The sequence below is a fragment of the Globicephala melas genome, chromosome 3 (assembly GCF_963455315.2).
Source record: "Globicephala melas chromosome 3, mGloMel1.2, whole genome shotgun sequence".
Classification (NCBI taxonomy): Eukaryota; Metazoa; Chordata; class Mammalia; order Artiodactyla; family Delphinidae; genus Globicephala; species Globicephala melas.
In genome coordinates, this window is record NC_083316.1 from 111,369,398 (window position 1) to 111,386,160 (window position 16,763).

At 37.5% G+C, this 16,763-nt stretch overlaps 1 protein-coding gene across 2 annotated transcripts; it reads left to right on the forward strand.

Moving 5' to 3' along the window:
- Window positions 1-298: 298 nt before the first annotated feature.
- UBE2B (ubiquitin conjugating enzyme E2 B) lies at window positions 299-14,671 on the forward strand. Of its 2 annotated transcripts, XM_030869623.3 has the most exons (6): window positions 305-474; window positions 2,609-2,689; window positions 4,425-4,450; window positions 8,162-8,251; window positions 11,560-11,648; window positions 12,907-14,671. In XM_030869623.3, the coding sequence occupies exons 1-6, from the start codon at window positions 431-433 to the stop codon at window positions 13,033-13,035; spliced, it is 459 nt and encodes a 152-aa protein (XP_030725483.1). In that variant the 5' UTR covers window positions 305-430; the 3' UTR covers window positions 13,036-14,671. The 2 variants fall into 2 exon arrangements, with proteins under 2 accessions (XP_030725484.1, XP_030725483.1); XM_030869624.3 differs by lacking the exon at window positions 8,162-8,251 and having other exon boundaries at window positions 299-474.
- The last annotated feature ends 2,092 nt before the right edge of the window (window positions 14,672-16,763 follow it).

The window sequence follows — 16,763 nt, forward strand, 5'->3', positions numbered from 1 at the left end:
ACCTCCTTTCCCTGATATCTCTGGCCCCGGATGCGTCCCTCTCTCCCCACCCGGTTGAGCCTAAACTAGTAAAAGAGGGGGAAACTGGTTGGTGTTTCGGTTTCGGTATTTCTTAATCACAATCTCCAGCCTGAGCACAGAGAACAATAATTGGTCGATTCGTTCAGGAAGCCAAAATGGATAGCGTCCTTGCTAAAGGGCTCCCACAACGAGCTCTCCTACGTCCCGTCCCCTTCTCCCCATCCCTCACTCCATGGTACTGGCGGAGGGCGGAGGGATCTGGAGGCGGCGGAGGGAGACGTCATTGCAGGGTTGTTTGTGCAACCTCGGCTGAGGCAGTGACCCACAGTGATTCGACCGCCGCGCCGGGGGGTGGGGGGGCTGCGCGGGACTCTTTTTTTTCAGACTGACCGCGGGGCAGCTGGGGAGCATGTCGACCCCGGCCCGGAGGAGACTTATGCGGGATTTCAAGCGGTAAGGGCCTTCATCTTCGTCTGGATGACGGCTCCTCCCCAAAGCTACGGGGCTGCAGGGCGGGGATCCGGGAACCTTCCTCTCATGACCCTAGGAGGGCCGCTGTGGGCCCAGCGGGACGGATGGAAGCCCAGTCCTAGCCCCTGTTAGCACTCTTGTCCTCGCCTGTTCATTCGTCCGACGTAAGAAATTTCGATACCTTCTCGCCACCCCTTCCCCCTCAAAAAGTAAAAAGATGGCCATGGGCTGTCCTAGGATTCCCTGCTGCCCACTTGTCCCAGTTGCCCGGTGTCTCGCCCTGGCGTTCAAACCTCCTCCCCCGCCCCTGCACCTTGCCGTACCTCCTCTCTCTGCCTTAAAAGCAGGCCCTTGCAGAAGCCTTTCCTCTCGCTAGCTGCACCAGTTAGCTTTGTTCGATGGCCTTGCGGTCTCCTTCGAGGGCCAGGGTTGGGGCCAAACCCTCCCTCCCTCCCCATTCTTTCTGCATGAGGGTGGGGTCTGATGCTCTGGGGCCGGGGGTTAACCGATCCTCCGAAACCCGACTCTCTCCCCGCCCTCCTGAAAGGACCTTGAGAACTGGCTTAGAGGGCTGGGACTCGGGCTGGCAACCCCAGCTGCCAGTGCTTTCTGGAACTCAGCTCTGTGGCCTGGTGTATAAAAGCCCTATCTATAGCCTCCAAAGCCTGGGGAAATGCCGCCCTGGAGACTGGCGCTAACCTGATACTCCCTGGGCCTCCTTTTGTAAAGTAGGGTTTTGTTAGGAGGTGTTGGGGTTAGTGAGGAGGAAGTGACTTTTTTACAGTTGTTTCCCGTTGATTGAATGCTTGGAGGTACGGGGAGAAAAATGACCGAGAAAACTTAGCGCTAGGCTCCTCTGCGCATTTTTAAGTGTTTTTCTAGAGAGACCCGCCCTGCTTGAGGCAAAATACCTAGTGTAAAAACTTAGAACGGCGGCTCGGGAAGTAATCTCTCAACTTCATTATAAACTCTTAAATGAGGCACTTGGAAGCCATTGTTTGGGGCTTTGGCCAGTTTATCATTGAGTGTATTTGTAACTTAGCCTTTATCTTTGGTGGGCGGGCTTCAAGCAGCATATCCTGTAACGCTTCTGTTCGTTGTGGCCTATTCTGCTTGAGGTTGACTAAAAAGAGCCATTCTGGGGGGTGACTAATATCAAGTATCTTACCACATGGCAGTCTGTATATATATATATATATATATATATATATATATATATATATATATATATATATATAAAAATATATATATAATGTAGCATTTATTTTTTACTGAGATGACAGTCTTTAAAAGGAGATGCTCATTTTGGTGCAGAACTCACTTTCTACAGCTTGAAACCAGTACATTTCAGATTAACTCCCATGAGTGAAATTCAAATATTAAAACTTCCCAGTTCGTGGCCATTGTTACCCTGGTTTCTTACTGCAATTCTCTGCTTAATTCTGAGTTGTATACTTGGCATCTTTGGTAGTTTTCCAAGGGTCTTCGGTTGCAAGAATTTGATTATGACAAATGTTGGAAGGTAGCTTTGTATTGAGTTGCATGATCTGAGAGGTAGATTTAGTGTTGGTACAGAGCTTTTAAAATAGGGACTGAGGGGAAAACCTAACCAAAGCTTTGATTACTTTAAAACCTATTGCCAATTGAAGCAAATGGGATAAAGTAACTCTACTGCTTAAAACTAGTTTCCTAATTAAATTGGATATATGTGTCTTTTCAGTCATTTAGTGTTTACACTGAGGTGGGTTTCTTTTGGTTTTGGTTTTGGTTTTGGGGGGAGGAATATTTGGTGGCCATGTTGCACAAGTAACTGTGGTTAGGACTCACGAAGTCTTTGCATGTTCACAACAGTAAAATTGTTTTTTCATTTGAGGTTTTTACTTTGTTGTTACTGTTGAAGGCAGTTCTTGAACAGATATCTTAACTTTGGTGATATTTGAAGAGGGATGACTCCAAGGCGCTTTTAAGTCATGGTTTATTCCAGCCCAGCACAAGAACAAGGAAATTGATTTACTTTGTTTCTCAAAGTAGATGGTGTACAGTCCATAGGTGTTCTGTTTGGCGTTCTTAGTGGCCTTAATGTTCAACTCTTAAAATTTCTACTCTGGATTTCTAGATTGCAAGAGGACCCACCTGTGGGTGTCAGTGGCGCACCATCTGAAAACAACATCATGCAGTGGAATGCAGTTATATTTGGGTGAGTTGAAAGAAATGACAAATGGTAGGTGTGGTGATTCTTCTAAGAAAAGTGAATGTATAACAAGTAGGAAAGGAAGCTGAGGGATCAGGGATCTTACAAAAACTGCAAGGTAAAAAAGAATTCTGAGAAGAGTTTCGGCAGTTACATAAAATTTATGATTTTATGATCACTTTGGGCTTTACTTGATAAAAATGTCATTTGAGACTAAAGGAGAAAGATAATTATTTTGTGGAAAATGTGCAAGCAAATTCTTATGCTTGCATTCTACTAGAACTGTAAAAAGGCTAGGAACCAAAAATACTAGAACTTCCACCATGGTAAGGATTTAAATGAAAAATGTTTCACACCTCAGTGTGAAATAACTGAATGGAGCCTTTTGAGATGCATTCTTACCTTTTACAGATAGTATATATTTTATATATGCTTTTTAATTTAAATTTTCCATATGGTTTTTCTTTAGTTTTCTAGAACTGGATTGTATTTTCTTTCACTCTTTTTAAACTAGGGTTTGCACTAAAACTTTAAAGGATTACTTTTTGTAAACAGAATTCTGAATTGCTCTTGAATCAGTTATGAGAGTCTACGTTAAACACTAGTGGAAAAATGAGGGTAGTTTACACTTCTAATTCAGGCTGTTAGCATGCTTCTTTGAGATCCTGAATGTGCCTTGCAAGTGGTAATTAAACTTCATGTTGCTGCTTAGGAAAGATGAAATTGGAATGTGGTAGCAAGAAAAAGATTTGGGCAAAAGAAACTGGCTTTCTTGGTGACATCAGATAAATCCAGTCGATTTGAACAAGAGCTATTGCTCTTTTGAAAAGCAGGACACTTTGGTGTCATAATTATCTTTTTTTTTTTTTTTTTTTTTTGCGGTATGCGGGCCTCTCACCGCTGTGGTCTCTTCTGCTGCGGAGCACAGGCTCCGGACACGCAGGCCCAGCGGCCATGGCTCACGGGCCCAGCCGCTCCACGGCACGCGGGATCCTCCCGGACCAGGCCACAAACCAGCGTCCTCCGCATCGGCAGGCGGACTCCCAACCACTGCGCCACCAGGGAAGCCCTTCTTTTTTTAATATAAATTTATTTATTTATTTTTGGTTGCATTGCTGTGCATGGGCTTTCTCTAGTTGCAGCGAGTGGGGGCTACTCGTTGCAGTGCCCAGGCTTCTCATTGCGGAGGCTTCTCTTGTTGCAGAGCACATGCTCTAGGTGCGCAGGCTTCAGTAGTTGTGGCAGGCAGGCTTAGTTGCTCCGCGGCATGTTGGGATCTTCCTGGACCAGGGCTCGAACATTTGTTCCCTGCATTGGCAGGCGGATTCTTAACCACTGCATCACCAGGGAAGTCCATGGTGTCATAATTATCTTAAACTAAAGGGTATTGATTTCCATCTTACATTGAAAGTAAGACTTTTCCTCTTAAGAATACAGATATTTACAAAAGCGTTGGTATTTATGAACTGAATTCTTTTTGTGCTAAAATTATGACAAGTTTTCTTTGTTTTGTTTTTTGAAAAGCCACCCTAAAAGGAAAACTTTGAAAATTAAAGTTACCCTTTATGTCTACATCAATAAAAATCCAGGGCTATGGTGATACTAAATTAATAATAACTTAAATACTCCACAAATTACCAGAATGAGCCCCTCTTTCTCTGAGTTTATTCTTTCCACTTGTGAAAATCAGGAAAAAGCAGAATGAAAAACTTCTTTTAATCAGAAATCTTCTTGTTTTCAGACCAGAAGGGACACCCTTTGAAGATGGTAAGTCATTCTCAATGTTTTCTATTAAGAGGCTTCTTTTAAGTAGGGAATTGTAACACCAACCTATCTAGTTAACTAGTTTCTATTGTTAATAGGTCAAATTGTAACTAAATAATGCTACTGAGAATTTATAGTTTACAAAGGACTGTCTTCTCAAATCAGCTTGATCACCTTCATTACTAGTTCCCTGTTACTTTGATATTGGCTGTAGAACTCTAAGCCTAGATTAGATGGTGGGGTCTATGTTGAGAATAGTTTAAATGGCTTTGTATCATGCTAAAAGTGTCCCTGAGGTAAACATCAGAAGGGTAATCATGCTTTTTTAACTTTATGTATATTGATCAGGTGCTGAGCTGAAATTGTTCTTAATCATACACAGCGGCCAGTAGCTTCACGTAACAGCTAGCATTTGACACCCGTAAATAGTTACCATTCTGCAGGACCTTTTGCGTCTTAAATTCAGTATTTTCACCAAGAGCCAGGAAAATGGAAAACTCCTTCTAACATGTTTTTATAGTTGAACTTCTCAAATTGATTTTAACCAGATACTTAGTTTCCCTAATTATAGCATGGATTTTTAAAAATTGTTAAACAGGTTTGTCTTAGTTATCACAGTGGCTTCAGAATTAACCCATCAAGGATATTTGTACAAATAATGATTGCAGAAGTATTTTTAAGGAGATAACCTGAATGTTCAATAGGAGAAGTGGTTAAGCAAATTATGATATATCTAGACTCTAGAATATTATATACCTATTAAAGAATAAGGTAGATCTGGACATATATCTGAGGAGACAAAAAAGTTGCAGAATGTTTGTTGTAATACCACATTTTTACTAAATACATGCATGCAAGTGTGTGTGGTTAAAGGGGGTTATATACCATACTGTTACCAGTGGTTACCTCTAAATGGGGGTTAAGGAGTTGAAGGGAGGTACTCAAGGAGTTCAGCTTTTTACTTTATACCAGAGGATTCTTAAGGGTGGTCCATAAACCCCTTAAGTTCCCTGTGACCCTTTCAGGGGTTCCATGGGATCAAAACTGTCTTCATACCAGTAGTGAGACATTTGCCTTTTTCATTGTATTAACATTAGCTCTGATGGTACAAAAGCGATAGTGGTTAAAACTGGCCCTAAGCAGTTTAGCACCTTGGCATATATCAAGACAGTGGCACCAAACTGCTGGGAGTCATTGTATTTTTTGCATTTTAAAAGATGCCAGTTTCAGTTTAAAATGTCTTCATGAAAAAGTGGGAATTTATTAATATTACTAAATTCTGACCGTTGAGTATGCATCCCTTTAACATTCTGCGTGATGAAGTTGGAAGTATGCATGAAACACTTCTCTTGCATACCAAACTATGATGGTCGTCTAGAGGGAAAGCAGTTCTGCAGTCGTTTGAGCTGCAACTTCAATTACTGCTTTTCTCGTGGAACATTTTTTACTTGAAGGAATGACTGACAAACTCTGGTTATTTAGACTCGAGTATGTATTTGGTTGACATATTCTTAAAAGTTACCAAAATAAGCTGTTAGGTCAAGCAAAGTGACTGACAGTATTTGTAGCTGCTGATAAAATGACGGCTTCCCAATACTTTTAAGACTTCTCTCATGAGATCAGTAGGTGGTATTACCTGTTGTGATTTTTTTTTTGATGGAGTGTATATGTAATGAAATATGGCTACATTTAGAAGATTTGGATAACTCAGTGAACCAATATTTTCCAAATGGCCAATGTATTAGAAAATTATGGATGGATAAAAGATATACGCAGTATGCAACAGTTGTTAATGTAACTGATGCAGAAAGTTTATGTGGTTTCAGATTCTATATTGAAGCTAACCTTTAAAAACGTACCATTTCTTCGGTGTAATATCAAAGAATATCTACAATTATCTGAAAAGGCTATGAAAATAGTCTTTTCCTTTTTCATTTGCATATTTCTGTGAGGCCTGATTTTCTTCCTGTACCTCAACCAAAACAGCACGTTGCAACAGATTGAACGCAGAAGCAGCTAAGAGAATGCAGCTGTCTTCTATTAAGCTAATCATTTAAGAGATTTGCCAATATGTAAAACAATGTTACACTTCTCACTAACTTGGTTGGGGGAAATATAGTTATTTTCATTAAATGTTACTTAGGTTAATGGGTATACAGTTGTTAATAAATATGTTAAGTTTTCCTTGAGCTATAGTTTCTAATATAGTAAATATAGATAGAGCCTGTGATGTGCTGGAGGCAGCTTATACCGATTATGAGAATAGATTGTTTAAAAGTTTTGGGGAATTTTTGCAAGTTGGTTATTAAAGAGCCCATATTTTAAAATTATTTTCAATTTTTGGTGGAAATACCATAAAATAGTATGCTGTTGCATGTATCTCTTCCCAACTTCACATTCACTGACTTCACTTTGGAAACTTGGCGTGGTTGGGAGTAAGAGTATAAAGGGGTCCTGAGACCCCATAATGTGAATTTAAAAAGGTTAAAAAAAGCTGTTTCATATTTGTGTTTGTCTGAAGTGTTTATGTTGTACATTTTTATAATTAAAATCAAAACTGTAAAATTATAGAATTAGGTATAAGGCTATCTTTGCTAATGAACTGTACATTTCATAGAATCTATTAATATATCAAAATGTGAATTAAATATCATCTTTGATTTTGTTTGTATCTTTGGCCTCCCTAATCCCAAATTTCCAAACAAAACATGTAAAGAGGTAGAGGTTACATACTGAATATATGACTAATGAAAATAAAATATTAAATATTTTACTGAACATATGCCTCTGATACTGGAGTCATGAGTTTAGAATTTAGGGTGAGAAAGGGTTTTTGTTTTGTTTTTTTTAAACTGCATTGATGAAATAAGGAAAGAAGCTTGTGGAGACATCTGGAATGGTTTTAAACTTTTATTGACTTCATTAGGAATAAGCCTCAACTTACTATGCCCAAGGTGTTGTGGTTGGAGCACGTATCCAACCTTCAGGTAGATTTCCTCAAAATAAAAGGACTCTGGATAGTGAATAAATGCAAAAGGAGGCTAGAAAGACAAACACGAAACTATTAACAGTGGTTGTTTCTGCTAAATAGATTTGGAATTTGAGTTAAGAGCTCTTCTTTGTACACTCTGAACAGATAGACTTTATTATAAATGCATAATTTTTTTTAAATGCCTGTCTCTTTTGACCATAAGATAATGGTTTAGACTGACCAAAATGTACTGTATTGGTCTATAACCAACAGTAGGCAGTTACACTAATGCTTAACTGATTCTTGGCATACTTAAGTGATAGGGACAGAGCAGACTTTTCACATTAGTGGCCATGCCTCCAATCTGAGTCCTTTGTCATGTGGTGGTGAGCCCATCTCAAAATCATTTGGCACCCCCTTCTAAGTTACAATAAATTATTTGTAGTTCCTCAAATGTGCATTTAAAATTTTGGTAGCTAGGGCAAAATTGCTTTCCAACAATATGACAGTTAATGTTCCCACCAGTAGCACATGTAAGTGCTGTACCCCCCAAGTGCTTGCCAATGCTGTATGTTATCAGTACATAAATAGTATATTTAGTATGTTTTATGCGCTAAACCAAAATTGACATTAATTTTTGTATGGTCGTGCAAAAGCCAGCATGGGCTTGGGAGTTCATTGATGAAGAGAGAGAAAAGTTATGTTTGTCTTTACTGTAATTATTTTGGTTTGTTTCTATCTAGGTACTTTTAAACTAGTAATAGAATTTTCTGAAGAATATCCAAATAAACCGCCAACTGTTAGGTTTTTATCCAAAATGTTTCATCCAAATGGTAAGTAGCAATTTATTAGCCTTTGCAAATGATAGGAGGAAAAAAGAGTTGTTTCATCCTTTTAGGTCTTGCCCATACTTCTCGTTATTAGGGCCCACTTCTAGATGTTGCTTCTATGTCAATATTAACCATACTTTTGTAGTCTGGAATCTTATCAAGGTTCTAGATTTGAGATAAAGTTTTGTTTTAATAACTTATGATTTTAAAGTAATATCTATTTATTTATCAAAATGTGAAAGATACTAAGGATTTATAGCTTAAAATTTAGCTTGCAGGTAAATGTACAAAATTAAGATCATGTTGTATGTAAGGTTAAGTAATTTATGTATAACATGAACATTTTCACTTATTAAACATCCTTTTGTATCTTTTTTTTTCTCCTCCTTTGGCCGCGCCATGCGGCTTTGGGGTCTTAGTTCCCCAACGAGGGATCGAACCTGGGCCCCCGGCAGGGAGAGCACGGAGTCCTAACCACTGGACCACCAGGGAATTCCCTGTATCATTCGTAATGGCTGCAAAATGTTCTGTTATATGAGTTTATCATTATTTATTTAATCATTGTCCAGTTGGTGATTTTTAATTGTTTACAGTTTTAAACAGCACATTTTTCTTGAAAATAAATCTTCTCAAATACCCATGAATAAGTTTTTAGAGGTAGGATTACTAGGTCAAAGGTTTGTATGTTTTTAAGGGTTTTTTTTAAATACAGTTTTCCTCCCTTGTTACTATTTTTACTTTTAGCAGTTTATTACTATTTTCCATAAATGATTGCTAAGTGACTTTTGTAATTAAATTTGCTCTTCCTGACTTATTGCTCTTTACTTCTAATAAATTTGTATTCCTGGATTATAAATTACTGTATGAAAGACTTATTTTCCAGAATATTTAAGTTCTCTTTCCCTTTTATATCCTTTGCACATTTAAATGTGGTTTTCCATCAGTTAACTTACTTTCAGGAGGAACATTTTCAGAGGTCCTCTTGATTGTGCATCTAGTCTAGAACTACAGACTACGTGAGAAAACTGCAGGCAGATAGGGATCTCCCTACTCATAGGAGAGAGGTGTGTTTGTGTGTCTGGAATCAAGGTGACTTCCCAATAATAGATTAGATCATAGATTTAGCCTTTGTGCTTTATTGCTGTGAAGTTGCTTTTTCTTTCAAGGTCTTCCCCACCCAGAGGCAAGGCAGCTTTAATTTTATTTTCTGTTTCTGTTCTGAGGAAATTTTCAAGTCACTTATTATCATTTATTCTACTGTAGCTTTACTAGCTTAGACTTGTTAGTGAATCGACCCAAACTGTAGTAAGGGAGCTCTGTAAATCAAGGTAGAAAAGACTGGAATGTGCAAGGAGTATATGTGTATAGGCTTAAGATTTTCAGCCTTAACAAATTTATAAGGAAACAGCGTATTTGATTTTTATCCCTTCATATTAATAACATGGTTTCCCTTTTTTCCACTATCAGTACCTTATTTAGTTAACTTCCTAGTTTGCTTTTTTTTAAACATCTTTATTAAACGATTCACATACTGTGCTACTCACCCATTTAAGTTGTACAATTCAGTGGTTTTTAGTATCTTCACTGAGTTGTGCAACCATCACCATTATCAATTTTAGAACATTTTTATCACCCTCCCCCCAAAATCCCATGCCTATTAGCAGTCACTCCCCATCCCCATCCCCCCCGCCTCCCAGCCATAGGCAACCACTGATGTATTTTCACTCTACAGGTTTGCTTATTCCGGACATTTCATATAAATGGAATCATTTAATATATGTGGTCCTTTGTGATTGATTTCTTTCAGCTGACACAGTTTTCAGGTTCATCTGTGTTGTAACACATACCTGTACTTCATTTCCTTTTATTGCTGAATGATAATCCATTGTATGGATAGACTACATTTTGTTCATTCATCAATTGATGGATGTTCAGTTTCTAGTTTACTTTTGGATTACTGCTCAAAAATAGTTACTAGTTCAAAACTTTAAAATCATTTTACAGTTTTATGGGTTTTACAGAGGTGATGATTTTTGCTTTGGACTTGCTAAGTTTGATGTTCCTATGGGATACACAGTAAGCGGTTGACTATGCTGCTTTAAGGCTGAGAGTTAAATCTGGTCTAACGCTAACAATTGGAAGTACCTAGCACATAGATAGTAATAATTGAGGCCATGAATAAAATTGCCCAGAGGGTGTGTAATGGGTAAGAAGGAAGAGGACCGAGGATAGAGCCCTGAGGAATGACAGTACTTAAGTGTAATTTGCCTCCTCTCCCCAAAAAGGCCTCACTTATTCCTGTTTGATGCAGAGTGGTCTGGCTTGTTCTGCATTCCACAGTTTGGCAGTATCTATAACATTTAAATATATTTATCCTTTGTCAACACAGCAATTCTGCTTCTGGAAATTTATTGTAGAGATAAATAATCTGGCAAGTTCTGGATAAAAATTTATGTTCATTGTATTCTCACATAATCAGTTCAGGAGGGGGGAAAAGCCTCTCAAATGTTAGACTTTTAAAATGGTAATCCCTTGATTTTTATTTTTATTATGAAAGGAATGCATACTTATTGGAAAAACAAATCATAAAGTACAAGGAAAGGTAAAGAAGATAATACCCTTCATAATCCTACTATTTACAGATATTTACATTTTGGCATTTAGTCTTACAAATGTTTTTGTGACTGCATATACTTCAGATGAAAATATTTATAAATAATTCTTTATAAAAAATGGAATTATCCTAAATAAGTAATTGGAAACTTATTAATGTAATATATTGAGGGTGTCATTCTACATTAATTAACATATGGTAGATGTATATCATTTCTGGCGGCAGTATTGGTATGTACCGTTAATAATGTACCATTATTTAGCCAGTCCCCTCACTGTGGACCAAAGGTAGTTTCCAGTTTGTCACTTCTATAAAGAGTATTATAGTGAACATCCTGTAAATAAAACTTTGCATGTCCATGATTATTACTTTTAGAGTAGAATTGCTATGTCAAAAATTCAGCTTTTTTATCCCCCCAAGAATTTTATTTAGGAATATTTGGAAATGTGGAATTTAAACAGATTTGCTACATGGTATGTAATGAAAAAATTTAACTCTCACTCAGCCTCCTGATCAAAAGGCGCGTAAAGAGTCCTTAGTTTGAGACTGATTTTCCTGTGAGACAAAAAGTTTTAGTTATTGACTAATGTTCAAGATTTCTGACTGAGCCAAGCATTCGGTTTGTGGTAAAAATTTCTCTTTAATTGTTAGAAATGACAAAGTTAATATGTAACCAATTTTAGTGTTGTCTTTGCAGTGTATGCTGATGGTAGCATATGTTTAGATATCCTTCAGAATAGATGGAGTCCAACATACGATGTATCTTCTATCTTAACATCAATTCAGGTAAGCATGTGTTAGGATGCGTCTTAACTTTTCAAGATTCTATGGGATATAATTGGCTCTTTTAGGATCAATTTAAAGGCCAAGTGAGCAAACTAACCTTCCCAACACTAAGGTAACCAGTGGCAGAGCTTGGACAAAACCCTCATGATTTTTATACAACCGATCTGCTTTTTCATTCCTGACCACATTGGATCAAATACACAATCATTCTGATCAAATTTAAGTATAAAGTGTTCTCACAGGTCAGGTGTTTGTTTTGTTTCGTTTGGGTTTTTTGGGTTTTTTTTTTTTGCCACACCACAAGGCTTGTGGAATCTTAGTTCCCTGACCAGGGATTGAACCCATACCCCCTGCAGTGAAGGTGCAGCGTCCTAACCACTGGACCACCAGGGAATTCCCTCACGGGTCAAGTATTATTCGTGCCCCAAAAGAAGAGTCTTCTTGGGGAGAGATAAAGATGATTGTTTAGAAAAAAACATAGGGACCTCAAGAAACTGCAGAAGTGCAGAGAAGCATTGAGTATGTTGCCCCGTCCAAGAAATTCTATTTTAAACGAAAGTAAATAACTATTTGCCAAAGTACTCTGGCAGAATATTTCAGAGTTGACCTTGAATGACAGTTTGGGGGAGGGGTGGGGGGTGAGTGATGTTTTAGTTATATGGATTTGAGAGGAGCAGAAGTAACGTTTTTGGTTTATGACCTTTTTAAAGTTTTTTCTGTCACACTTCTGCTTTAATTCAGGTCATCTTATAAAGTGTTTTCGGCTTTCCTGTTTCATTCCCTTGCTGCTAGGTGCATATGTTTTGTTGATTAAAGGAAACAAGGTACACCACCCAACTTACTGTCAGAAATTTGCAAACTTACCTCAGTAATAGAGTTTAACTTTGGAAAATGTTAGTTGCTAAGCTATTTTATAGATATTGTGTATTAACCAAATCAAGTTGTTTATTTCCTGGTTAATGTCTCAGTATGCTGAAGAATACTGTTCTTTTCCAATTTCTTTGAGATTAGAGATCTTAAGGCAATTAAGAACTATCTGTTTTGAAAGCTTAAGTTTTCTAGCAGCAGGAAACTTCTTACTGTATTTATCAAACCATTTCTGAAAGTACTTAGATCTAAAAATATGTAAGACGTACTAATTTCTGTCTTTCTTCATAGAATAATTTCTGTTTTATACAACTTCTGTGCTCCATATCGGACCCATGTTAATATAAAGAATAACTCTACAAATATGTTTTATCTCTGTCTTTCCTTCTAGTCTCTGCTGGATGAACCAAATCCAAATAGTCCAGCCAATAGCCAGGCAGCACAGCTTTATCAGGAAAACAAACGAGAATACGAGAAAAGAGTTTCGGCCATTGTTGAACAAAGCTGGAATGATTCATAATAGACAACTGGTCTGTTAATCTTTTTCATCATTGTTGTGTATAATTTACCTCTCAGTAGAAAGGCTAACAAATTTTAAGTGCCACAGGTTTTAAGGATTCTGCAGAAAAAAAAACCTTCGGTTTAGAACCTACAAAAGCTTGTGTATCTTGATTAATGTACTTTTTATTGCATGGTGTGAACTAAGTTATTGCTTACATAAATTTGTAATATATCCTGTTTGTATTTTTTTCCAAGTGTATAATGTTGGTGTGGAGTTTTCATGACAGAATATACACATTTTGTAAATCTGTACTTTTTTCAAATATTGAATGCCTTATTTTTGAATTCTTTAGATTTTTAAATTGGAGAAAAGCACTTAAAGTTTTTTATATATGAATATTACATGTAAAGCTGTTAAAATACATAACTTCAGTGCAAGAGACTTTGTCACTTATTTCCTTATCTGAGTAGGAGGGGTTAATAAGTCTCTAGCTCTCCATCAATTGATAGTTTCATTTCTAATTTCAAAAGAACAGATTTATATTTTATCAAGAAATTCTTCAAATTTGATTCTAAACACCAATTATAATCTCAAACTTTATTTTGAATGTACCTATATTAGTTTCAGTTGAGCAATTGTAGACATAACTGGTTTGATTCTGTCCAACTCTGTATTTAGGCCACTTGTTACTGTTTCTTCATGCACTACTTACTGTTAAACTCTACCTTTTGGGATTTCACAATTTGCACCTCCACCACGAGGAATTGGCACCTCTACCATGAGCAGAGAGCTGATGCAACTTATTTTGCTGCTTGATAGCACTTTAAAAGATTTTTGATAATGGAAAAAAGTAAACTGTCAACATTTACCAAAAACTCATGCCCCACTATTAACAATAAATAAGAACTTGTTGCATTGGTATGAACAAGGCAGATATTTGGAAGGAATCTTGGTGTAATTTAAATATTTGAAAACTGCCTTTTAATGCAATTGCCTATCTTTTTATTCTGGAAAAATGTTTTAACACCAGGGCCTGCTGAGTTGCTTTCTCTTGTGGAGATTTTTTCTTTTTAATCTCCTAAGTTGTATAAAATTTGTACTGCATTTTCATTTACTGGATAAACAAAACACAATATTGAAGAAAGCTAATAACAAAGCTATCCTATGCCTTCAAATAGTATAGAAAATGGAAAATATACAAGTAAATTCTGTTGAACCACCTGTGTAGTCTTTCTAGTAGTTAAAAGAGCTATTTCATTAACCCCAAGAGTTTCTTATACATTCATACTAGCTTAGTAAGCTAACAGCTTTTCTATTGAAAGACTGATTCCTCTACTGGAAGACTGTAGGATGGCAATATCTGTAGGTTCTATTTATTAAGCAAATTTTAGAAAGGATAAGTGCTGATGTTTCCCTTTAAAAGTTAATACTTGGGAAATTTGGGTAAGTATGATCTTAGAGAACTTTTGATACAATTGAGAGTTAACTCACTGGAATTATGCCCCCACCCCCCCAAAAAAAGATGCTTTATTTAACGGTACTTTTTGGTCATATCAAATGTGTGATACTTCTATATTCAGCTCTAAAACAGTTTCTTTAGACATGTACTCCAGTGACTGTCTCTTAGATTAAATATACAGTAGCTATGATAGTCTCCCCTCTTATTTCATTAAATGTTATTTGGATACTACTTCAAAATCTATTTTTATCCTTAACCTGTTTTCCCTATTTAAAACTGAAATATTTCAAGTATTGATAGATAATTATAAGGAAGTTACGTCTTACTTCGCAGGGAGTTAATGAGCTCTAATTCCTAAATTCAACACATGCATAAAACTCATATCTAGCCCCCATTCCAATTGGAGAAAATTCTTAGGAATGTTCCATCTCTCAATGACTCTTCACAATTTTTTTCTTCAGCCTTGGAAAAGATTCCTGTTTCTTTGGTTGAATAGCAGATGCACTTCAATTTACAAAGTCATGTCATGCAAAGAATGTTTGGTACAGCAAGAGGCTAGAACTAATTTATTTTGGTACAAATTTGGATTTATGTTAAAGATTAAGTGCATTTGTGATGTGCAATTCCTCTGTAACAGTACTTCTAACATAACTCTGTGCGAGGCACTATTCTAAGCACTTTAACATGATCACATTTCAAACTCAGAGTAATCTTATGAGGTGGGTACTACCATATTACAGATGAGGAAACTAGGTACAGATCAAGTAACTTTCTCAAGGTCAACCAGCCAGTATCTGATAGAGCTGGGATTTGAACCCAGGCAGTCTGGTCTTTTAGCCAATAACTATACTATCCCTTAAGAGATGTTAAGGGATTGAGTTTAGTTTTAAAATTCTACTGAACTTAAATATTCATCCCACTTTGTGAAAATATCATGTTGATTGAGTTTTATATAGACTTGTATCTATCCAGTGAAGAGGTTTTCACCATTTTCCACTTTTTTTTTGTAATGTAAACAAGTAAAATCTGGATATAGGAACACTCTGATCTCTGATAGAAAGCACTCTTGACTTATACACCAGTTTTTTTCCCCTTCCTAGAAATATCCTTGAGTCTGTACAGACACACACACACACCGCAAAATTTAAAAGTTCCATGAATATGAATAACTTCTGAAACTGATCTAAAAATTCTTCCTCATGTAGTGGAAGGTAGTGGAGAGGAAAGCTATTGAAGGTGGCTTATTTAGTAAGTCTGTTGTGTGCCCAGTAAACGAGGTACCTGTCTTAATTTATTCATTTAGTACTCTTGATTGATTGATTGATTGCGGTACACGGGCCTCTCACTGTTGTGGCCTCTCCCGTTGCGGAGCACTGGACGCGCAGGCTCAGCGGCCATGGCTCACGGGCCCAGCCGCTCCGCGGCATGTGGGATCTTCCCGGACCGGGGCACGAACCCGTGTCCCCTGCATCGATCGGCAGGCAGACTCTCAACCACTGCGCCACCAGGGAAGCCCCATTTAGTACTCTTTTAAAAGACAGAAGCCTGGGGCTCAAAAACAATTTAGAGTTATGTCTAAGGTAACCAATTCTCCCAGGTTTTAAGAGAGATCAAGTTTTTAGGTCTTGGTGTTATTACAATTCCTTTCTAGTGCATTCAGCAATGCAGAGTCCCAAAGGAATCTGGTATGTGGGGATTATGTATGTAAACAGAAAAGTCCATAGGTGGAAAGCTATTAAAGGTAAATGAAATTGTCCATAGGACAGGGGCCTTGTGCAAAGATGGTACTTCAGTTCCCATCTAGCTGGGGAAAAACTAAACTGTTGTCTGATATGGGCAAATTCTAGTTATCTTGTTCTAATATATGATATAGAGCACAAAGATATATTAGAAACACACACACAGATGTGTGTGCTGTTTTTTCAGTAATTTCTCCCCACCATCACTACAGGTTTTTAAAACAACTTTGTCAATAATAACCTGAGGTTTTTTAAGTTTTCTGTTCATTGCATGGACTAGGGCTTTCTTTTAGATGGGCCCAAAAGATGAACGAGGTGCACCCTATACAAAACTCTCTTAGTTCAGCAACATTAGTTCCTTGCTGGTTGAAATCAAGAGCCCTGGAAGGAAAAGCTCCAAGTTTCCCCTTTGGCATATGGAGGACTCAGACTTGGGCTAGAAGCCTGCATGGACTGTCAGGAACTCTGCCGTTGACTTAGTGCTAAAGCTTGGCCACAAGATGCTTTTGTTTACCATTGACTTCTGGAATCATATATTTGGAAAGACT